This window comes from Pongo pygmaeus, chromosome 2, assembly GCF_028885625.2.
Source record: "Pongo pygmaeus isolate AG05252 chromosome 2, NHGRI_mPonPyg2-v2.0_pri, whole genome shotgun sequence".
NCBI classification, from domain to species: Eukaryota; Metazoa; Chordata; class Mammalia; order Primates; family Hominidae; genus Pongo; species Pongo pygmaeus.
The window spans coordinates 122990801-123015258 of record NC_085930.1 but is presented as its reverse complement, the minus strand read 5'-3'; the positions used below and the strand labels follow the sequence as shown (position 1 = coordinate 123015258).

Genomic DNA, 24458 nt, shown 5'->3' with positions numbered 1-24458 from the left:
AGATGTGCTTTGTTCCTGAAGCAGTCCTATTTACTAACACAGGAAATCAAAAATGCAAAAACTACCAGTCAATCAGGAAAACAGCATTGTGGATGTCAGGGCTTTGTAGGTACAAATTGGGGAATTAGTTTTTTCCATGAACAGCAGTATATTTACTAAGTAATTTACTTTCTTTTAAACTAGAGTTATCCTCTTACATCAACAGAAGAACCAATTAAAATCACTATTCATCAATTATTGTCCTAACACAAGCCCTAGGCAATAGAGCTTATCAACTATAATTTTAATCATGGTATCTTGGAGTTTTCAAAAGGAATAATTTGGGGTGAGGGAAAAATTCAAATTCTTAGTTACTGCTGACATGAAGGCAGATACTTCTGAGGATGGTTAATGTATTTAATCAACCATTCAGTTTTTAAGTAGATATTATTTCCCCCCCTTTTCAGTGAATACTTGCTAGGCACTGACAACACAGTGGTGAATATAATGACGTTCTTTCTCCTCATGTAGCTTACATTCTAGTGGGAGAGAATATTACATGAAAAATCGTAATTACAAATAGTAATTATACACTCTATTATGCAAATAGTAACTATAAGCACTTTAAAGGAGAGGAACAGAGTGAGAAACAACACTGGGGAGGTGCCAGTTTATCCTGGTAAGTCTGGGGACTCTTCAAAGAAGAGGGTGACAATAAGCTGTTGCATGAAGGATGAAAGTCAACTCACATGCCTCACAGTTTGTATGGCTCAGAACAGTTATCCAAAATATAGCACCTTGGAAGTCACTCTCTGATCTCCTCTCACCTTCCCTGAAACATGGTCAGAAATAATTTGACCTACCTCCCCTAAAAGGAGGCTGTTAAGACTCTCATTCTGGAGGGGTCCTACCCCATGCCTGGAAGTCAAGAAGATTGGACAAACAGGCCCTGCAAAGTCCCCCCTGCCAGCTTATGACCATACTTCTGCATGATTGTCCAGAAAAATAGTTTTCCCTAGGCCTTTGGATCTCCATCTCTGCAGGTTCTTGTTTCCCATAAAATTTTGGTTAAATAAGTTATGCTTTTCTTTTGTCAATGTCTTTTGTTATAGGGAAGTCAGCCATGAACCTTGCAAATGGGGTAAGGAAAAGAGATGACTTTTTCTCTCCTACATGTTCTTCCCTGTTTGGTTAGCATCACTCTTTCTGATCTTCCCACCATCTCCCTGTTCATTCTGACTCAGCCTTCATGGGGAATCCTTCCTCTTCTATCTAATCTCTAAATCCTGAAGTTTTTCAGGGCTAAGTTCTAGGCCTTATTTTCTTCTAATTCCAAAGATCCTCCCAAGGCATCTAACCCATTCCTATGACCTCAGATATCATCTATGTGTTAACAATTCTGTAATAGACTTTACCAGTCCAGACTTCTTTTCTTAGATTTGGGTCCATATGCCAATTTCCTATGTGACTTCCTCACTTGAATATACCTTATAAGAACTTCAAATTTAGTATGAGCAGCACTAAAAGGTATTTCACTCTCAACTCTTTTTCCTCCAGTGATCTTTATCTTCCTAAATGGAATCATTCATTCAGTTGCTGTATCAGTAATCAGGATGATTACATGACACCTGTTTCTCTCTCAGCTCCCATAATTGATAATTGATAATAATTGATAATTCAGCCCTGTCTAATTGATAGCTAAAATGTATACTGAATTTCACATTTTCCCATCTCTCTTGCCATCAACTCTGGCATAGATACTACAAGCCTTTTTCTTAGTCTTCCATCTATTCTTGTTCCCCTCCAATTCATTGTCCTAAATGAAAATCTTTTCCAATAACTCTTAGTTCTTCTGTTGTTCTAAAGATCAAGTCTAAAATCATCACAATGCTCTCTAAGACCCTTCATGATCTATCCAATGCTTAATCCTTTAGTCTCATATTATGTCAATCTTCACATTATTCTCTATGCCTCAGCCAAAATAGGCTTTTTTCAGTTTCTAAAATAATTTTTTTAAAAAGGACGTTCCTTTCTTAAAGAATTTTCACATGATGTTCCTTCCACCTGAAACATTACCTGCTGTGTATTACTGACCTACTATACTCTTCTCTGTATCAGACAAGGGTGCATTTGGCTGCAACTAACAGATTACCCAATGGAGATGGTTTCAGTAGTAAGAAAATTTAATTTTAACCACTTGATATCACAAAGTCTGAAAGGAGTCACGTTTTGGGGGTGCAACATTTCAAAATTACCCCAAACCAAGACCTTCCCTTTGTTTCTGTCATTCTGTGCATATTAATTTTTTAAATTTAGGGTAATTGCCTTATGGTAACAACCCATATATCATGTCTGATGCAACTGCATTCAAGGTAGAAAAAAAAAAATGAGAGAAGAATGCTCTCATATAAAATTATTCTCAAGGTCCTCATCACATTTCCCTACATCATATTAGACATAACTATGTCATAGAAACTGCAGGGGAGGCTAGTTAGGCAAATATTGGGAGATGGGCAAGAAGAGAAGGAGGCTGGAATGCCTGTTGATTTTTACAATCAACAGAGTCTGACATTCATTAGTGCACTTATCAAAACAGCAGTTAAAAAATTAAATATCTGCATTTTGTTCATTGTCTTCCCTGTTGAGATTATAAGCTCTTTGACTCTGAGGAATATGTCTGTCTGATTCAATGCTATAAGAGCCAAGAATCGCACAGTGTCAAGCCTACACAGATCATTTATGCTGACTGGTGGAATGAATTAATGATATGGAAGAGAAAAACAGGCAGAAACCAGGTACAAAAGAGATAGAAAACTGCCAACACAAAACTTAAACTGATTGCCATATCTCATATCTCATGGTTTAGCTTTCTATTCCATTTAAATTGAAAACGGTCTTTTCATTAAAAAAAAATTGGCAACTTTTTGAAAGTGCTCAGTTCTTTGCACAGTGAATAGAATTCCCCTAACCTCTTAATTCATGCCATGAAAATAGACATGGGTATTATTGTCACAAGATTCAGGAATGAATTCTTTAAAATAAAAAAAAAACCCTGTTAAGGAGTTATATGATCCAGAAAAATTTAAATTGCCTCAAGTACAGAAATGTAATTCAGTTGTTGGCTAAATTACTCAAATATCAGTTAATAAGAAAAGTGTATGAAAGCTAGAAAGTTATTTAAGAGTAGTCATAAAATTTTTAGTCTAAGTTCTCCACTCCTTAGCGTATCACACCAACAGATAAGTTTGTCATTCAGATTGGCCGATTTAGGTAGAAAGCAAATGTAAAATACCTCACTCATAAAGGATGCTTGATACATTTTTGTTCTTATACCTAGACCAAAAGAAAACTTGGGTTTATTCCTATCTCTGTCCCATCCTAAATGTGTACCTATGGGCAAGTTGATTACATTCTTTGGTTCACAATCAATATAGTAATCTTAAACTACCTTTTAGTTACAAATACAGTCACACCACAATTTTAAAACTTAAATTTAAAGGTTAAATGGTATTTGAATACATTCAACTATATCCAACCTAATAAAACATTAAGGAACTGATTCATATTTCTGGTAGTGTCTATTTCTATAGAAGCAAAACCTGTTCCTAGTTTCTGATGGACAGTCTGTTTGATCATGTCGAAACGCGCAGGGCACTAACATATAAATATCACAATTTCTTTAAAAAGTTGTAAATAGCTACACATGCAAGACTAGGTTTCAAGTTGTAAAAATAGTTTTCATTTCAAATAAAATTCCTTAAAAACAGAAAATGACTTTAACATTGGCAAAGGGAGTCCCCTAAGAAAAAAATGTAAACAGATGGCTGAGAAAGATCACCCACATGCTGAACACAGATCTTGAGGAGGCATTTCTAAGAATGAAGTAGCACTTCCCAGCCTGGGCCACTTCCCACAAGGATCCTTATTTAACCCATGGAAAACACAGAGTTTATACCTCCGGCCAAGAGGAGCCTCAACTTTTTTCCCACTTGCCTCACAGTGATCCAGACAAGTTTCCAAATCTCCCTAGCATTCCAAAAGAAGCTAAGTACCAACCACTTGGGATGAACAATCCCCTAATAAATTAGTGTTCTAAGATCAGCCCTGAACAAATGTCTTCCCATATAAACAGGCTGTTAAGCCCTAGCTAAGCGTATTAAGTATTCAATTTAATGTATGACACACATCTGTTCCACTTTCTCAGTGAGCAGAAGTTTCAAGATAACTTAAATCCCAGACTTAATCAAGGAGAAAAAAAATCTTGGCAATGTTTAAAACTGAGTTTTAAAATATAATCCAAATGAGGGTGAGAGAGAGACCACTCTGCTGTAACTAATGAGATTATATAATACCTAAATCAAATCCACAAAATTACCTGAGCAAAATCACTAAATATTTTATCTAGGCTTATTTGTCTTTCATTTAGAGACCATCAACATTTCCCAAAGACCTTCAATTTACACCTCACCCAAGTCGCCAAGAGATGAGCAAAAATGAAGCCCTTGGCAAGCACAGTGACTTAACCTCCTTGAAGCCCAAAGACCACAAGAGGAAAACTTACAGATTTGTCTTTCACAAGGAGAGCACAGCACTGGATCCCAGCCATCAGCATCTTGTGTGGGTTCCAGGCCACAGAGTCAGCCCTATTTTTTAAAAAAAGGGACAGAGTAGGGAGAGGACTCAATTAGTTTCTACAGGCAATGGAATACTATCATTATCAATATCTGCATTCAGTACTCATACACAGTTTACTCTTCTCTAGAACTCCTTATCTGAGTGGTTTAAGGAATTTGGAGGGTTTTTTTGTTGTTGTTTAAGGAAAACAATTACTTTGTTTTTTCCCATTTTCAAAATATCACTTAGTCCAAAGAGATCCCTTTGCCTGACAAAAGTTGGCTGTACACCAGGAAACTACATTTACCTGTGGATGCCATGCAGAAGCTTGCGGTGCTTCCTCGACATCAAAGCTGAGCCACCCCAAGAAGCCTGTTGAGATATTTACAGTACCAAAACAATGTTATTTCAATGCTATTTGTTTACCAGTGGGTTGTCATAGAAAACCCTCAGTGATGACCTCAATCTGCATTATTTGATATTTCATGTTATGTCATGTTAACTAATTTGTACCCCAGGAAATTCTGATCACTGGCTCTACTCAGGCAACCAGAACCTCATCACAATAGATGGGCCCTCACTGACCCTTAGAATTATAAATTCACACATCATAAATTGGTATATTAACCAACTGAGCTATGTGTGGATGAAGAGGTTCAAAGTCCATGCCCTCTTGAAGCTTAGACTCTAACATAGACAACATCTTCACAATGCTAACATTTTGCTATTCAGTGTATGATGAGACATGGGCTAAGGACTAGCATTCTATATAATGAATGAGGCATATTATTGACAAGGTAGAATAGAAGGCCAACAAGGATGAGCTAGGCGGAAATATCTGTTAATGAAAAATTAGATCATTTTAGCTAAATGGCTTTCAGAAATATCTGCAAATGAAACAAGGACAAATGAGAGAGAGGGCAAGCTTGGGACATAAGGAAATTATCCACCAGAGAAGTAAATTTTGTGAGCAAAGGAGAGGGGAGCTCAGATAAAATCCTGTAGTCAACAGGTCTGGAGCAAAGGGAGAAAAATTGATGTAAGAAATACAAAAGTCAGTATGCTTCTTGAAAATGGTACAGACAAATTTTAATTTGTAGGACATTAAAGGATAACTGTATAGAGAGAATTTGAAGGGTCTAGCTTAGGCTGTATTGAATGCTTTCCAAGTTTATTTAAACCTTACAGCATTCCATTTGGAATGGAATTATGATCACTTCCACTTTTTATAAAGTTCAGAGGTGTTCAGGTAAATTGTCCAAGGTCTCGCCAATGACAAAAATCAGATCTGAGATTCAAAGCCCATTCTCTTGTCATGTTAACATCATTACTTAAGGAAGGTGACAATTTGGCCAAACTGGGAAGTATAGCATGCAGAATGAGGGTGACAGAGATGCTTTAGGAAATAGTTAAGTTCAGGAGTTTCTTAGGATGTAGCAACTATGGAATTTAAAGGCATAGGTAGACCTTAATATCATGTAGAAAGAAGTGGCATGGTTGTATTGCACCACAGATATGGAAGATAAAGAAAATGAAGTATCTCCACGATCCTCAGAGTATTACAAAGTCTGGGCCCATTGGTAGCCAATAACAAGAAAGTACAGCACAAACAACTTTGTGGCCTTAAATCCTGCTTAAAAACAACTTTCATTGACAGCTGAGAATAGGGTGAAGTGAATGAGTCAGGGTGCATAATTCAAGGAGGAACTCAGTCTCAGAGCTGGACTCTTGCAAGGTCCTAAGAGTGAATGCTTCTTAAAATTTGAGCCCTGCCAACCCCACTGGCCTCATATTAGCACCAGCCTTGTCCCATGGACTAGAGTCTCCATGGGGTCCCCAGAGGCCTGTGAGCTCTGATGTGTTTCAAGGGTGTTGTGTGTTCAAATCCCAAAGATTCCCAGGTAAAGAGTTAGTAACTTGGCATTATCAGTCAAGTTCCCTTCCTGATGCATTTCCTCCCTTACTTGGATTCACAATGGACCATGTGTGACTAAGGCTGAGCCACAAAGGCAAATGCTCTCAGCATCTAGGAAAATATTATCCCAGCCTACAACTGAGGATCTCCAGATCTGGATTTTGAGAACTTGGTCCTTGCAAATATTAAAATGAGTTACATATCACATTTTTCTTGACTTTCATTACATATCCTAAATCACCTACTTTTCTCACTTCTCTTATCCCCCAACCTCTCTAAGAACCTGTCAGTGACAACTACAGGAAGGATTAATTGGTCCAGTCAGCCACACCTGTTTGCTCACTCACCCTTTCCACCTGCCTCATACCCTACACTTCTACTCCTTCATGCTCCCTGAGCTAGCCTCTGCCTCCACTCCCCCTCCAAAAAGGTAAATAATCTCCCAATTCTAGTGAACTGGATTTAAGCTTTGAAATCACAGGAGCTCTTTCAAGGCATTAGTTCACCACTTTACAAAGTACTTTGGCATGGTTAGGAACAGCTCATCCATAAATTTATTCCTCAAAAAAAAAAAAAAAACCCCTGATGTAAATGCCCTACTTTAATTTGCTGCACTCTAATTCCTAACTCCAGAACCTGTGAAATTAAATGATGGAGTTCGGCTTTCCATCTCAATAAAGACTGTCATTTATTAAGCTGTTACTATATGTGAGGCACCACGGTATATCATTTTATATATATTTGTCTTTAATTACTTAATAAAAGTAGAACCAATCCTGAAAGGGAAGTGAAGGCAAGAATGGAATTGAGATTTGGCAGCCTCTAAAGCCCATGATTTAAATATGTTTGCTGCCTTCTATGGGACTTGGAATGAAGAATGGGTGAGAGAATAGGAAGCTTTGTTGGGAATGAGAGGCTTTCCAGCAGCTACAACCTCTGATTTAAAGAAGAGCTAGACCAGCCCGACATTTTGTTCTCAGACAGAAGCTAGCATAACAATTGCCCTAACGAAGGAAGAACAGTACTGGAAGTAAAAGAGTCTAATAAAACTAGTTTTTCTTATTCGGTTGTTTAAAAACGCATTATATTACCAAATTTGAAGACACTATCAAATGTAAGCATCCCCATTTTTTGTGTACTACTAATAAAAATTGACATCAAAATACCAATTTCGGAGTTGTTAAAATTTTTTTAAATAAGTGCATCTTAGAATTAATAAAACATGGCATGTATGCAGAGCAGCATGGTTTTACTGAAAACCCAGAAGAACAAGTAAATGTCTTTTCACTTTTAAAGAGAGAGAAATACCAGTTTTTAATATTTTAAAGAAGCTTTAAAATGCCCTTTAGAAGATTTCCAACAGGTCAAAGCAATTATTGCAATTTGTTAATATTTTCTCTTTAATAAAGTACCTATGGCATATGAAATTTCTTCAAGATAAGCTACATGTTCCTGTAATAACATTTTATTTATTTGACACCCACAATACTAAAGGATGGGTAAACAATGTCTTTAATAAGCCAGATAGGCTAGTGTCAAATTTAATCTAATATTATAGGCATTTGCCAGATGTATACTATGCACAAATAGGATAATTTGGTGTGGTTTACATTCCCTTATAAAGATGTTTTCTTCAAAGACTCAACCTCTAATTTTTAGAAAACCTAAAGAGCTTTTCATTCATAAATCACAATTTTCTCTAAGCCCCATAAATCTCTTAATGTCACTCCCAATTTAAAAGCTGCTGTGGTTACTGTTTTACATAAACTATTTACTTTTCTCTGTTTTATACAAACTACATAAACTATATAATCCATATGTGATGTTTCTTTTATGAGAGTACAATATTTAGGTAGAACTGCTGATGTATTTGATTTTTCCCCTTATTTTCACAGTTACAAAAATGCTCACTTCATATTATCTTTTAGGATATAATGTATTGTTATGCTTCTAAGTCTATAAAAATCAATAAGATAAAAGTTGTAATATGAACAGATACAAATGCTAAAATCCCATTAAGAAGTCACAGATAATCTACCTGAAGTATTGCCATTGGCATACTAATAGAAGCAATAACTCTAGTAAAATTTATACTACTGTTGCTTTTACAAATGTTAGTATTCAGTTAATGTAAACTTTGAATCATATCACAGACACTCTACTATGTGATATGATTTGATTGAAATAAACACTTTGAAAGCATAAAATCATCTAAACTACAAAATTGTGTGGGTATATCCCCCAAATGCTGTTTTTGTTCAGCAAGTCAAAAAATATTTGTTCTGCCAAGGAGGATCTGAAACTATCACTTACCAGAGGAAAGCTCCTAAAACACCATGTGCAATTGCCTCTTTGGTTAGAATCAAACTAATTAACTGCTGGTTTCACACAAAAAAATTAATTTTAAAAAAGAAAATTAAAAAGCTCAACAAGTGTTCATAGTTGGCTGAATTCAGCATTCTAACCTGGGATAAGTAGAATTTTTAAAGTTACCTTTGATTTAAGGAAATATGTATTTTGAATAACCGCAGGACTTACAAAAATTATTTAAAAAGCTAATCCTTTGTTAGAAAATAATGAAGAGTATATTATCCCAACCCCCCTCAAATAATTATCTGATAGATCCAGAGAGAACTTGCTTTAGTTATAGCATGCAATTATGCATTGTAGCTTTTGCATTTTCCAGCTGTTTGGAATCATAATTTTAGAGCTAGAAGATACTTTACAGCCCACATCTACCATCCCCCCTCTTTACAAATGAAGAAATTGAAATCCAAAAGGCTAAGATTGCAATGAAGAAGAGGCAGATGAGAATCTCAAAACAAAGTCTCGCGGCTCCCTAATCTAAAATGTGTCCCTTACACCAGGCTTCTTCAATGACAGTAGATTTTGAGGACCAAAGATGGCTCATGGGAGTAAAAGAAGCAAAATGGAATCCAGAAAACTAAAACAAAATTTACACAAACTCATGGAATCTTCTCATTTATACTTTACAGAAAGTGGCATACTTATTTCCCCCAATTTGAAACACACAGAAATAAAAGCGTTGGGGACTCCACATCTAGTTTCTGAGAGTAAGAAAAATTTCTACCAAGGCTACAAAAAGACCAAGGGTTAAACAGGTACGTACACATAAATGAACTTACGTCTACATGAAGCCAGAGGCTGTGCCTCTCACAGATGTCTGCTATTTCATCCAGAGGGTCAAAAGCTCCCAACACAGTTGTACCAGAAGTGGCACAGACAAGAAACGGTGCTGCCCCCTGTAAGAAGGATCCACACACATAGAATTGTCACCGTCATCACTAAATTTGTCCTGTAATAGCTGGAAAATATAAAGGGTTATGCATCCAGAGAGTTATTTGGTTTCTTTGGAGGTAGTCATTAATTCAATGGGTGTCATTGATTCAATGACATTAATTCAATGGCAATAGCATTTTGTCCCAATAGCATTTTCTGTCCCAGCTCAGTACATCTTCAGTATTATTCTGTCTTTTGTAATGTTTTGTTCTATCAATTGTCCAGATAGAAATTTAATAACTTCAGCTGCAACAGCAAACTGACATTTTATATGACTCCTAATTTCTTCCTGAAAAAAGTACATTTAGCCTCCATTGTGCCATCATTGTCACCTTCTCTTAAAAAAAAAAAAAAAAAAAAAAAAAAATTGGAAGACAGAGCTCCCAGAGTAAACCATGCAGGCCTGTTTGCTTATCTCCTTGTAAAGTAAGTGCAGTTATAAAACAAAGAATGTAGAATATTCTCAGGTAAAAATTCAGCATCAGAGGAGATAAGGCAACCTCACTGGGATACATTCTCCAAAATAGGTGCTGCAACAGAGAAATCCATTGGCATGTGCTGGAAAAGAAAATATGTCACTTCTATCATGGTTATTCCTCCTCACATAGCTGATGACTGCATCTTGTGGCGTGAACAGGTGCTGGCAGGAAATAGAGAAGAAAAGGGAGAATGTGGGTGCACACAAACAGATGAATGGTTATCTCGGTCAAGCTAGTCACATGCTTTGTCCCCATTAAAGGACTCTATGCCAATCAGATAGATGAAGAGTACATGAGATTGTTTCCAAATGGATTGCTCCAGGGTGGTGGTAGAGATGTGTTGCTCGCTGTATAGGTGAAGTTTGCAGACAAATGTGGGGGTGAGGGGAGCAACTAGAATATTAAGATTCTAGAGCACCTGAGAAATAGTGACAAGAATGTTTACTGACTCTAAAAGTTGTTTATTGCCTCTAAAAGTTGTTTTTTTCTCCATTTAGCATGGAGTCATTTTTTCCCCTCAGTTTTATAAAGTGCATGCTCACTGCAATACATTTTTATGTCCTTTAATGCCAGGGATTATTGTGTTTGAACCAACTCTTTCCAATTTATCTGACTTTTGACAGAAATATGTTATTTCTCAATGGAAAGTGGGGCAGAGCAAGAATATGTTGTTCGCACCTCTAAATTGAGATGCATACGGATCAAAGTGATGGTATATAACAAATCCATTTGCCATCTTGGGAGACAACTGTGGCAAACAGAATCAATCCCATCTACCCAAAACTTTTAGAGCCAAGTCAGTAGGTGACAGAGCCCTGGAGAAACCAAAGGTTTCAAACTACTGACAACTATGGCTTTATCATACCAGTAACCTAAAGGAAATAAAACCAGCTTTACATCAATCATTAAAATCATTAAAAGCAATAGAAAAAGTAGTTTACTAAAACCATTTAAGTGTCTTTAATGGTTGCGCTTTTCCTCAAACTATATGACATCCTGACAGTCATGAGAAAATACCTTTGCAAGCTATTATAGCCTATTAATGAGTTTTCCTCACCTTTAAAAAAAGATCTCACTATAAATACAGGCCCAGAAATTAAACTTTTGCAATCTGGATTTAACGTTCTAGATTTTCTTCCCCATATCTCATGCTGTTAATGAGAAAATTCAGTAGAAACAGTATTGATGGCATGCTGCCAGTAAGCTGTATTGTCTAAGAAAATTTGTCATTTCTAACACAACTCTAACAAAATGTCTCTAAATATTCAATGTTCATCCTAGTTTGAGCTTGTCAGTAAGCCCTTTAGAACCTCTGATGCTTTGTGGTTTTCACCATCTATGTAATGACATCAAGACAAGGTCACTGTGCAACAGTTTTTCAACGGATGGTCATAGGCCAGGGAGTTGAATCCCAGCAGAAAAAATAGTTGATGGCACTATTCCTTATATCTGAAACAACATAAGTTAAAAGCTTGAAACAAAACAACTAGGTCTGAAGCTAGTGAGAAAAATGAACCAGTCATCGTGTATTACCTCAGAATGGATGCAAGGTTTGTCCTTGGTGAATCCAGGCTCAAGTATTAGCTGACTTGAAAGAAAACTGAGGAGACGTACTAACTCTAACCCCATTGCCCTACTTTTAAATGTGCCTAAAGCAATTTTTACTTTTCAAAAACTTACTTTTTTGAGTTCTCAACTTTAGTATTATGTCCGTTTCATGTACTTTCACTGTGAAAACAAAAATTTGAGCGACGAAAATGATAATGACTGTGGTGGAATAAAACCCTCTATGCTAGAAACATGAATTCTTAATGACACTAAAAAAATGAGGCTTATCTTTAGGGGATGCTAGGCAACAAACTCACTATTTTAAAAATTGATAAATAAGGGGAAAGAATAAGACGTTTATCCTGTCTTGCCTGTGCAGTGTTTCCTTAGGGAAACAAAATGAGGAGGAATATTTTTCTTTATAGTAGAATGCTTGACAATAAGGAAGGAGAGAAGGAATTAGGACATCACTTAATGAAATAATGTGTCCAGACAATGATCATCAGTGGCAGCAAAAACCATTAAGTGAGAAGCTGATGGGAGGGTATTGTGATGGATGGACTGACGATACCAGATCCCACCAATCAACGTTATTACAAAAGAGACACAGGATGTCTCCTGATGGCAGGACCCATGAAGCCTCCTTGGTTTTAAAAAAAGAAAAATACAACTTAAATCTCATTGAGTCTCAAGATCTAACTGCCAAATTACAGAAAATATAAAAAACAAACCGGATGGTGCAGAGGAGGTGAGGACTTAGGGTCTCATATTCTTGATGTAATCCACAAAAATCTATAATGTGGAAAGCTATGCAGGACAAAAGACCTGATCTTTTCAGCAAATCAATGGTAGTGGGGGAAAGAGGAGGAGGAAGAAGCTATAGATCAGAAAACATTTACATTCGACATATCAACCAAATGCAATTTGTGAACTTTATTTGAATCCTTAATTCAGACAAGCCAACTATTTTTTTTTTTAAAGGGCAATGGGGGAAATTTTAATATACACTGAAGATTTGATAGTAAAAATTATATTTTAAACAAAACTATGTATGTTTTTTAAGCAAGTACATATCCTTCATAAATATACTCAACTATTTATAGATCAAATGGTATTATGTCTTGGGTTTGCTTCAAACCAATCTAGTGGTGGTATGAGGGTATGTGGTACAGATGAAATAGAAAGGAACATGAGCCTAATGACTGCTGATTACAGGATGGGTATATGAAGGCTCATGATATTCGTCTCTTGGTTTTTGTGTGTTTTGGTTTTTTAGGAAACATTTACAATTTTTTGTAATGAGAAATTTAAAATTTAAGAAGTGGGGAATAGGCAATGGAGAAAGGGAGGAAGGAAAGGAGAAATGAGGGAAGAAAGACAATCATGACACAATTAATATTCCCCACCAATAAGCATTAATAACAATGCAAATTATTTTTGATAGGAATTTGTGTAGAAAGAAATGAAACTAAAACTAGAAAACAATATCTGTGGTTCTCAGCAGAACTAACTTACAAGTTGTTACTCAGAATTATACCAGAGTCAAAGAAATCTGATCATGTAAACCACCAGATAACAATCAAGTTCACTTGTCATTGGAATGTTTAAAAAAAAAAAAAAAAAAAAAAAAGATGGACACACACCTGAAGTCAATACATCTGCAATAACGGCAGAAATTTTAAATACAGAAGTTCAAGCCATATATTGTGATCTAGCATTCTCCAGGACTAGGTAGTTTTTTAAGAAAACTTGAAAAAAAAAGAGTACAACAACAGAACTATAATATTCAAACTTAAAAACATTTAAAAACCCATCCTTGTTACAGTATGAACTCCTATGAGGATAGATACACTTGTATCCCAGCTCAGGAGCCAGGCTTTTTCTTTTTCAGTAGTTATGCCTGCCTTTGTTGCTACCTATTGGAAAGTTATTGGAGAACGGTCTGAAGCTCCATCAGCAAGCAGCAGTGGGATGGGAGAGAAGCAGCAAATCTAGCAGGCTTTTGGTCCAAAAAGCAAATGGCTGACACCAAAATAATGACACACCGTTTTTTTTGTTTTTGTTTTTGTTTTTGTTTTTTGAGATGGAGTCTTACTCTCGCTCAGGCTGGAGTGCAGTGGTGCGATTTCAGCAACTTCTGCCTCCTGGATTCAAGCGATTCTCCTGCCTCAGTCTCCCGAGTAGCTGGGATTACAGGCATGCACCACCACGCCTGGCAAATTTTTTGGTATTGTTAGTTGCGACGGGGTTTCACTGTATTAGCCAGGATGGGCTAGATCTCCCGACCTCATAATCTGCCCGCCTCAGCCTCCCAAAGTGCTGGGATTACAGGCATAAGCCACCGCGCCCGGCCTAATGACACCCCTTTTTAAAATGCAGGTGTTAAGGCCAGCCTTGGCTGGAGCACAGCAGGTACCGAGAGCCATGCCTTGCCTTCTCCAATATTTCAGTTTTAATATATTCTAGCAGCTAAGGAAGAAAGGACGTTCTGCCACTGAACTACTAGATACAGACCCAACAGGGAGTGATAGTAATAGATGGGTTTTGGGTTGGAAGCAACCTGGGAGAATAGATTGGTCAAGAAATCAGAAATCATCCTGAATACAGCCCAGAGAAAATTGGTTTATCCTGCAGATTTCTCAGAGGGAGGAATTATAAGGAGAGGAGAGGCTGCGGCCCTGCTGGAGAGGCTGGATTGATCCTTAGAGCTTCTTCTAGCCAAGAATCCTGAATACGGGTGATTTCAGTGTTTTAACAGGCTCCAGCCACCTGGGAACAAGGATATCCGGGAAACTCCACAGAACATGGAGAGCCAAGCACTTGGAAATAGAACATCTGTAAATGAGTTTTCCTATTTTAATTCCATCATGCTCTCTTCTCTCTCCCACACATAGAAATGGTTTTGGCTGTTTGCATTCTCTCCTTGCTATTCTCTCTTTCATAAGCTCGCGGGTGCGCGCGTGCGCACACACACGTTATCTCTCCCTCTTGCTTTCTCCCCTCTCACCTCTTTTCTGGCTTGCCAGACTTGCTTCTCCAGTTCCTCAGGTATCATTTTACCTCTAAGGGACAAAGATTTGAGACTTTCAGTTATGTTTAGTAGTTAACAGACAAAGATACTGCTTTATAAACCAAATAAATTTTTCCCTCCACCCACCAGGCTTCCGGATCCTGTTCCCATTACCTTCCATCTGTTTCCACAAAGCAAACATTCTCAGTGCCAATCCCAAGAAAAGAGGCTGCCTTCTTCATGGAGTAATGACACTGAATTCAAAGGGACAGTGGGGAAGGGAGAGGCATGAATACATAGCAAAAAAAAAGCATTGCTTATTATCAAAGGTAGATGAAAGTCAGCATGGCTGAGCACAATCTTTGGGACATTATTGCATAAAAAAGTAATTTAATTGAGCTCCTTAGCATAGTGGTTGAGAACATTCACTTTGGGGTCAGAGAAACCAGGATTTAACATCAAGTATTCCAGTTACCGCTATGGAATCTTGAACAAACAATATACATTCTCCAAGCCTCAATCCTAATCTTTAAACGGATCATGCCAATAATGCCTACTCCATCTGCTTGTGCTAGACAAAAATGGGTTAATAAAATATGTAGAGGGCTTAGCACAGAGTCTGGCACATGGAACAAACTAGGACACCGGAGGCTATTGTTTTCCATCCCATTGAGAAAAGTAAAGTTTCCCCTGATGCTACTCATAAGACTTAGTATTAATGGAAACTTAGAATCTAGTCCACTGCTGACTCGAAACCCTCTAAGGAGAGGACAAGACTCTATCTCAAAGATTGCAATCACAGGCTAGAGAGGAATTTAATTATTTCCTAGAGCAAACCATGAGTTATAAGTGCTGATCAGACACTTGACCAATCTTGTTTAATACTGAACACAAGACTGAAATTAAACACCCAAGAATGTGGCTAAAATCATAAGAACAAAAGTAATAATAGACAAACTACTTTACTCAGCTATGGCATGAGTGAGGCTAATAGATGAATATGGAATTAAGTCTGGTTTATTTCTTATTGATAAATAGTAGTGTCTGCTTTACAGTATTGGGCCTTCTCTATACTACATGAAGTCCATAAAATAATTAGCATGCAAACATTGGATATGTCACTCTTCATACATTAGTGAGGACAGGTGGTCAATTAATTCTTTTTCTTGCCAGAAAAATGAAGGTGCTAAAGGACATTATTGTACCAAAAAAAATCTTAGTAATTTGTAGGTATGAATACATTAAAGAGTAGTCATGCCTTCACACTTCACTTGATATATTCTCTCAAATGTGGTAATTTTTTTCCTTCTTTTGTCAAGAGAGTTTTATTGGGAGCTCTTTTTTTAACTCTGTAAAAATAAATGCAGAAGTAACATCAGGAAAAATGAAACCATTCTAAATAATTAATTTCCAAATATCAAATAGGACATGTCCAAAATGCCTATAGGATGCTTTTATTTCAGGTTGTTAAAAGACCATATGCATATTGAAGAGTAATAATGTACATGAAAGTGTAATTAATTCTCTACTTGCTCCACCAGCCTATGCTGGTTGGTGGTAACCTGCCTGCCATAGCTAAGGTGACATAGCTCGGGTGAATTATTTCTCACCAGAGAGTTGAGCTCTGGCAACTAAACAGCTATTGATTTCATAATGATAAATGCTAGCCTACCCCACTGACATCTAACTATAAGGAAAAGCACAATGCTCTCCCCCTGAGAAATAGTAAAATATCTCCAACGAATGAATCTGCTGAATAAAAATCTTGTAATCAGAATAAGAATAGTGGAGCTATCTTTAAGTACCTCAGGGCAAAATACAACCCAATGTCAATCTGAGATAGAGCAAAAAAAAAAAAACCTGCAAAACTGAAGTTTAAACATCTGAAAGCTTCAGAGAAGGAAGAGTCCTGGAAGGGGAACAAAAGAAGGTGATGCTTCAGACATGCTGAGTAGTTTCAAGGAAAGGAAAAACCTAGAAGGCTGGAATTCAGAAGTAACAACTGCATTTAGAAACAAACAGTGGCTGTTTCTATCACTGGCAAAAGATAAGTCAGTTGTTCTAAGACTCAACCTCCCCATAGGTTTCATAAATCTACAGAAGACGAAAAAACTCTCAGCGGGTGTTCACTTCTATGAAGATAAAATAGCAAGTGCCTACATGAAAGACAGTATTGAGCTGGAGTTTTACTTTCTGGCTCCCACAAGGATTTTTTTCTATGACCTTGAGCTTCTCAATGAACTGCTGCTTTCTCCTCAATGTACACTGTGCCCTGGACACCTGGACTCCAGTGCTGACTAATTTGATTCTCAAGTTAGCTGGTAGAGAGAACGGGGTATATAAATGTACACTGTGCCCTGGACACCTGGACTCCAGTGCTTGACTAATTTGATTTTCAAGTTAGCTGGTAGAGAGAACGGGGTATATAAATGTTACATTTTAGAGAATGAAGAAAAAGCGTCCAAGGGATGTCTCTAAAAACACACAGCTGGTTTAATTCCCAAAGAGGCCAGAACCAGAAACCAGATAGACTGAACCCAACCTCATGCTCTGCAGGATGTCCTATGAAGCACCTGCTTGCCCGTGGAGAAGACCTGCAATCACATCCCATCGCAACTCAACCTCAGCCCTCACCCAGCAATCAGGAGGAAGTGAAGGAGGCACCTAGGGTGCAAAATTTAGAGGCATGACCCTGAGACACACCCTACATACCTCACTTGCCTCTCCTAGCCTAAGCCCTGCTGAGGAGCTAGCCCATTGATTACTGGCCTGGAAGGTAAGGATTTCTTTTTTCCCTCACTTTTTATGGCAAATCATGATCACTACTTTATGCTAATTCCAGAAGTGATCTGAAATATACAGGAACTTTACAAACATGAGATTTCTATACACCCAAGAAATTTATATCAAAGTGCAAACCAAGCCATAGATTTATTACTTTTATTTCTCCAAAAGTCCCCTTCTCTTAGATTCCTATTTAGCACTAGAGAGGCAACCTTGGATATACTGACAGTGCAAAGGTCTTTGTCATGACCTTGCAGGTCTTTATCAATAGTAGAATTACAATAAAAGCCTAACACATGCAAAAACACCTTCAGTGGTGGGTACGTATATTCTGCACTTGGTGGTGCAAGATAGAAATGGAATAATTTGGGGTAGCACAAAAACTGGAAAAGACCACCTAATAGAACAGTACTGGGCCATGGACCAAACCCATAAAAGAAAATAAGGGAGGTATAGCAAAAAGACTAACGCAGAGTTTAAGACTGTCTAGTAAACACATCCTTCTTTAATTCTTTAATGAAATAGATGGATTTGTTGTAATAAGTAGTAAAGGCAGTCAATAAAACATGAATTAAAATAGTGCAAATGCTATAACCTGACTCTTTGAGAGAGTAGGGAAAGGAATGAGCCTGCAAAGTAGTGTCTCAACCAATGGGGTGAAAATATAAATTGAAGGCTACAGTATGCTCGAAGTGATGTAATTTTTCTGTGGAATTACCTAGTTGTTGGTTTTTCTGGCTCCAGCTTCTGCTGGCATGTTAGCCAAGGCATATATTTTGCCTCTATTTGGAAAGTTTTTAAAAACCACTTAGTTCTGGTTTCACAACTACATAAGGTTTCAATTTCTTTTCACTCCCAGTTCATAAGCCCCACCTGTTACTGATCTTTCCCAGGCATAATCTTTATTCTAGGCTTCCATGTAATATCTTTTCCCTTTCCATGGTAATTATTCCAGAAGAGAACTCCAGCAAGCTTTAAACCAAATGAGGAATGAAAAAGGCAAAAGTAAAAAACCTGAGCTTGATAACCTGGGCGCTATTTAATCAGCTTTCCACAGCTTAGAAATAGCAGTTTGAATGCAGAAGAGACTCTGCATTTATGATCCACTGGGGTCCCTCACATTGAAACATCCAGGGCTGAAGCATGAAGAAGGAAACTATTCCATAATAATCCCAAATAATCAAGTACTTTTTCCCAGCTGTCCACATTATCAAAAATTCTTCTCTTGGTACAGAAAGAATGTCTTATGAACAAGAGCCTCGAATGGCTGAGTTAAGAATCTCAGGCTAGATGATTCCTCCCAGTTGCCTCCAATCACTCAACTCCCACTTTGCACTTAGTGCTGAAAGAACCAGAGCAAAGGTCAGACAGGGTGAGAGGAAAACATGAGAGTGATCATATTTTCTCCTACTGAGGAGAAATTAGTGCACAATTTGTCCTTTTGCAATAAGAAACTAACTTTTGTCTTTAGAAGAAAATGATAGATACAGGAAAGCCTAGCTGGAAATAACAAACTCTCAGTTTTTTATTTTGTCCACTTCATGTTAGTGACGGGATACCTGATATTATATCTCAGAAGTTAAGAAGCTAAACTCATATTCTGCCAAGAACCTGGGTGATGAAGCAGTGGTAGAGAATAGACAGAGGCATCCACTGGAATCACACAAGAATAGGAAAGGGAAAAAATCACTTCCAATAAAGGCTGCACTTAAGCTGTGCCATCTACTTCTGCCCACCTTGTTGCAGCTGGATCATTCTCCTCCTAGTAACAATTACATTTAATATTTTAAAAAATCTATTATATCCCAGATGATACTTTACATGCAATTACTCATTTAACATTTACCAAAACTCACTAATCAGCGACTACTGCGTGGTTGCTGGATTGTTCTAATGGTTCCAGTTGTTCTCTGTTCCGTGTATTCAAATCCTTTGCCTGGTGACTTTACAGCAAGTCCCCCCATGAGGTAGGGTCTTTCTTCCCACGTCTTGGATCTGAGCTCACAGATGGGATTTTGCCAAGAAAATGAGGCAGAAGTAACAATGGCCAGTTCTGAGGCTAAGACTCAAGAGGCCTGATGTGTTGCCATGCCCTTTTATACCTGCACCATTGCCATGAGGATACACCTAGACTGACCCGCTGGAGAATGAGAGACATAAGGAGCAGAGAGGCATCACTGGAATCATCCCGGCTGAGCCACTCATAGATGGGCCATCAGCCAGCCAACCCCTAGCCGCCAACCCCTAGACGTGGAAGGGGGCCCAGCCAAGAGCAGCAAATCTGCCCAGCTATCTTGAGACTTACAAGTGATAATATACAGTTATAGAATGATAACTGTATATTTGGGGTGATTTGTTGGTTATAAGAACTAAGTGATAAACTTATTTTTACAAATTTAGGAAACTGAGGCACAAATTAACTCACTCAAGGTTACTCTGATAGTAAGTGACAGAGTCAGGGACTGAATCCAGGCAGCCTAACTCAAAGCCAATGCGCTTATCCACTGTCTGACCTCCTACTTTAGTGGAGAGTAAAATAGGAGATGGAGAACTGTAGCAACATCTGTGTGTGTGTGTGTGTGTTTTCATTGTTACTTTTCCAGGGAAAAGATATACAGTAAGATACACATCCCTTATATTAGCCAATCAAAGCAATCATTTTACAAGGAAATGTGAGTAGAAGATATAGCTGAGATCCATAGTGTTCATCTAAGTACTAACAAATAAGACACTCAAAGATTCACAGAGATAGCACTTTCAAATTAAATATTCTTTTCTTAAAATGTTGTTACAGACTGAATTTTAAATGTAATTATACAAAATTGGACCAGGCGTTACAACATCAAACTCATTACAATTTACTTTGGAATGAAATACTATGTTATACTACAGCATATTAGTCACATGGGTATAGGACAAAATCGCATTGGGAGTCCTCAAAGCCCTCTTAAATATACATTCTCAGAAAATCTATATTCAATACCAAAAATAATTTTTACCTCTGCAGATGTGAAAAGGATTAATCTTGGCGAACCAGACAGCCCCTTTTCCTTAATATCAGGACAATATTTGTATCTAGCTAAATTCATTGCATACATATTGGACACTGAGCCACCTGCAAAAACAAAATTAAAATGGCATATTTACAGCATGAAGTTATAGCTCGCAAAATGCTGAATACAGTGGAAAGCATGAATGGCCATGGCTGCTTTAGTCTAATGAAAAATCACTGTGTAAAGCACATGAACACCAACCTCCCTGCTCCCATTATTCTGAATATTTTATTACATACCCTAATCTCTAATTCTAGAACTTTTATTCTTAGAGGATAAATTTTGGTTTATTCCCATGACAGGCTTTTTTTCAAACCAAAAGTCTCAATCTGTGAGCTCTAGACTTAGGGCCAGTACCTAAGTCTCCATAGTTAACATTCTTTGTCACCTAATCAATAAAACTGAAATAATATTTGTTGGTTTCTGGCTACAAAAAAGGACTACAGGATAAACAAATGTAACTCAGAAATCTTCTCAAGTAAAATTTGATTTTTAAAATTTAGAGGACTTATAGCCCTTCCAAACTTCCAGCATCAAATCAATTCATTTGTGTTAGTTATAAATCCTAAACTGTAGGCATCTCATTCATTAAGTATGTATGTCATTTATTTAGCACTAATGCAAAATATTATCACTCTGGAGAAAGGCAGAAGCTAGATTCTCAGCAAGTAGAATTATTAATATCCAACTTTTTGTCATGTATAAATCTGCAAGGAGTTGTTCCTCATGGATAAATTTTTACGGGGTTGTATTGGAAGGTTGATATCAATAACTAATTGTACTCACCTGGGTTAAATATTCCATCCCCTTCTTTCCAGCCAACAAATTCAATCATTTTCTTCAGAACCGTTTCTTCCACTAACAGAAACACTGGGGACACCTCATACGTATAACTAGATAGATATAAAAAACACTTCACTTCTATGACTAGAGTCAAAACATTCCTTTGGTGTCCCAAGAAATGCACAAAGAGTTCTATTAAACCAAGTGGCTGCTGAAGTGTAGGCAGTCTTTGGAAATTTATCCATTGAAAATAGAGAATTACTCCACTAGTGACAGCACTAGTCATGGTTAGATAAATGCCAATAGCTTGTGGCCTTAGGGATCTGCAAGCTGCTACAGCAGTCTTATTTTCGAGGAAAACCTCAATTCCATGAGGGGAGATAAAGGCAATGCATTTGCATTCTATGTATTAGCCATGAGCAGTGGCCATTTCACTCTGTGGATGCTTGGAACACTGACTTGGATGCTGTTGATGGTCAAAGAAAATCCATTGTCATGGTAACCAGGTTTTATCAGATTACTGCCATGAGTATGCTAACAGTCCCCTCTAGATATTCTAAGTGGAGATTACTCCACCTGAACCAGGGTTTCCTCTACTACACTCTCTGTGTCTGTATAAATGAGGAGTGTTCTGTGAGACATCTCTTATGTGATAATTTTACTGCAAAGCACTACCCAAATCCCTTGTCAATGAAGGATGTGTTGCTCCGGGCTGGAACGCTGTTGTCGGAACATTGCTGTATTAGCCGCTTTAGAGATTGCCTTGGCTGCAGGGAGCTACCTCCTCCAGGGTCACACCACTTCTTGTGGTGGTCTACACCTGATGGCTGTTGGAGATGTAAAGGCCTAGCTGTCTGGGCCCAACTCCAGACCTCTCTTGAAGGGCCACTCTAGTTCCAGAGATCTCCGAGCATCAGCCAAGATTGTCATGAAGCCTGCATGGCAATTTGACTCCTATCCCTGCCCTTTCTTGCATTCTCCTCCTCCTTCCCCAGGTCACTCATGTTGATCCCAAGGGTATTCCTTAATAAACGTCCCACTCACTAAACACCATCTAGAGCAGCATTCCTGGGAACCCACATTGCAACAGTCACCATGCCTTGTTTGATAATGTTTGAGTATCTTCTCTCTCCAGACAACTTGAGGGTGACTACATATCTATGATCTCCTTCTCAATTAAGGGATTACATTAAATTGTATCTGAATAAATGTATACTCTAAATATGTCAGTTAAGCAGACACATTTAGATTTATAGTCACAGAATTTTTAATGCAATTATTTTAACATCTGGAAAGGAAAACCTTGGATTGAGGCATAAAAGCTGGTCACCTACTATGTATCACCTATATATGTGTCAACTCTACAGATGTTATGCCATCTTAAAAATGAGATAGATTCAGCTGGGTACGGTGGCTCATGCCTGTAATCCCAGCACTTTGGGAGTTCAAGGCGGGTGGATCATAGGTCAGGAGTTCAAGACCAGCCTGGCCAAGATGGTGAAACCCCATCTCTATTAAAAATACAAAAATTAGCCACGCATGGTGGTAGGGGCCTGTAATCCCAGCTACTCGGGAGACTGAGGCAGATAATTACTTGAACCTGGGAGGCGGAGGTTGCAGTAAGCCGAGATCATGCCACTGCTCTCCAGTCTGGGCAACAGCAAGATTCTGTCTCAAAAAAAATTTAAAAAGATAGATTCTATTTCTTAACCATGTTATGAAGCCAATGTACATACACCAAAAGTATGAAAAAAGCATATATTTATATGAACCTACTAATATATATAAAATAGTTACTCTTTCATAATAAAAAAAAGTATTAAGCCTGTCTTTGAAAACTGGCTCAATTGTAAATCTAGGAATCAGCCCGGAGGTGGAGGAGAAGACAAGATAGAACACACTCATGGGTTGGCATATTTTGAGTGGATGGTTTAGCTTAGCAGCAATTTAACACTTCTTTAATCTGAAATATTTAGAGATTTTTGAACTTAGATGAAGAGTTAGAAAACCCAGGATATACAAGAAAAGATTGAAAAAGGTGTGTAATTTTACTGTCTCTCCTGACTTACCCTCACTGTAACTGATTGTAACCTGGTATCTGCTGTCATCACTCCATCAAAACCCTCCCTAAAGTTGCCAGTGACATCCATGTAGCTAATCCAGTGGATGCTGTTTAGGCTCTTAGTTGAATATTCAACAACATGTGACACTAGGCACACACTCCTTGTGGCTGCCACAGCTAGCCTTTTGGTTTTTTCCTTCTATTCTTGCCATTGTAAGCTGACCCTGTTCCTCCTAACCATTAAATGTTAGATGTCCTCAAGGCCCAGTATTGAGCTGCCTTCTCTCCCCACTCTATACTCTGTCCCCTAGGTAGCAGTTCTTTATCTTGGCTTCCCATTGAAATCACTTGTTGAACTTTGTAAATATATCAATGCATGGGGCACGGCCACAGAAATTCAGATTTAATTGGCCTGGGTTGGCACCCAGGTATCAATACATTTTTATAAAATTCTCAAGTGATTTTCATGAATAGTCAGGGTGTGGTGAATCACTGACATAGGAAATCTCATCCACGTCCAACATTTCAATTACCATAATTTCACTGATAATTCTTAATTTTAAACCTTTCATATAGACATCAGAATTCCAGGCCCATATATTTCTCAGCTTAGTTCCTATGCATTCTTGGATATTTTAAAGTCACTGCAAACTCAAATGCCCACAACTGAAAATGGAATGCTTGCTCTTGCCTCCTTCACCATATACTTGAAAACCAGTTCCCTCTCCCAGTGCGTCTTATTTCTATGAATATGACCATGAACCTAGCTATGAAAGCCAGAAACCCAGGCATTGTCCCAGAAATGTTCTCCCTTTCACCGTTATTTCCAAGATGTGTATCCCATCTTTTCTGTTTTATTTTCTGAACTCATTCTTTTCCGCTCTATTCCTATCTCTCCTCTCCAAGTCCAAGCTACTTTCCTCTCACCTGA

The 24458-nt window shown here is 37.8% G+C and overlaps 1 protein-coding gene across 1 annotated transcript in view; it reads right to left on the bottom strand.

Annotated features, from left to right (window-relative positions):
- Positions 1-24458, bottom strand: part of GADL1 (glutamate decarboxylase like 1) — a 137817-nt gene that overhangs the window by 99061 nt on the left and 14298 nt on the right. Inside the window, exons 6-12 of the mRNA XM_054480849.1 lie at positions 21469-21575; positions 20629-20744; positions 15020-15099; positions 14843-14897; positions 9655-9771; positions 4901-4965; positions 4541-4622 (exon numbers count right to left, since the gene is read on the bottom strand). Coding sequence (XP_054336824.1) covers positions 4541-4622; positions 4901-4965; positions 9655-9771; positions 14843-14897; positions 15020-15099; positions 20629-20744; positions 21469-21575 — 622 coding nt within the window. The remainder of the gene's footprint in view (positions 1-4540; positions 4623-4900; positions 4966-9654; positions 9772-14842; positions 14898-15019; positions 15100-20628; positions 20745-21468; positions 21576-24458) is intronic.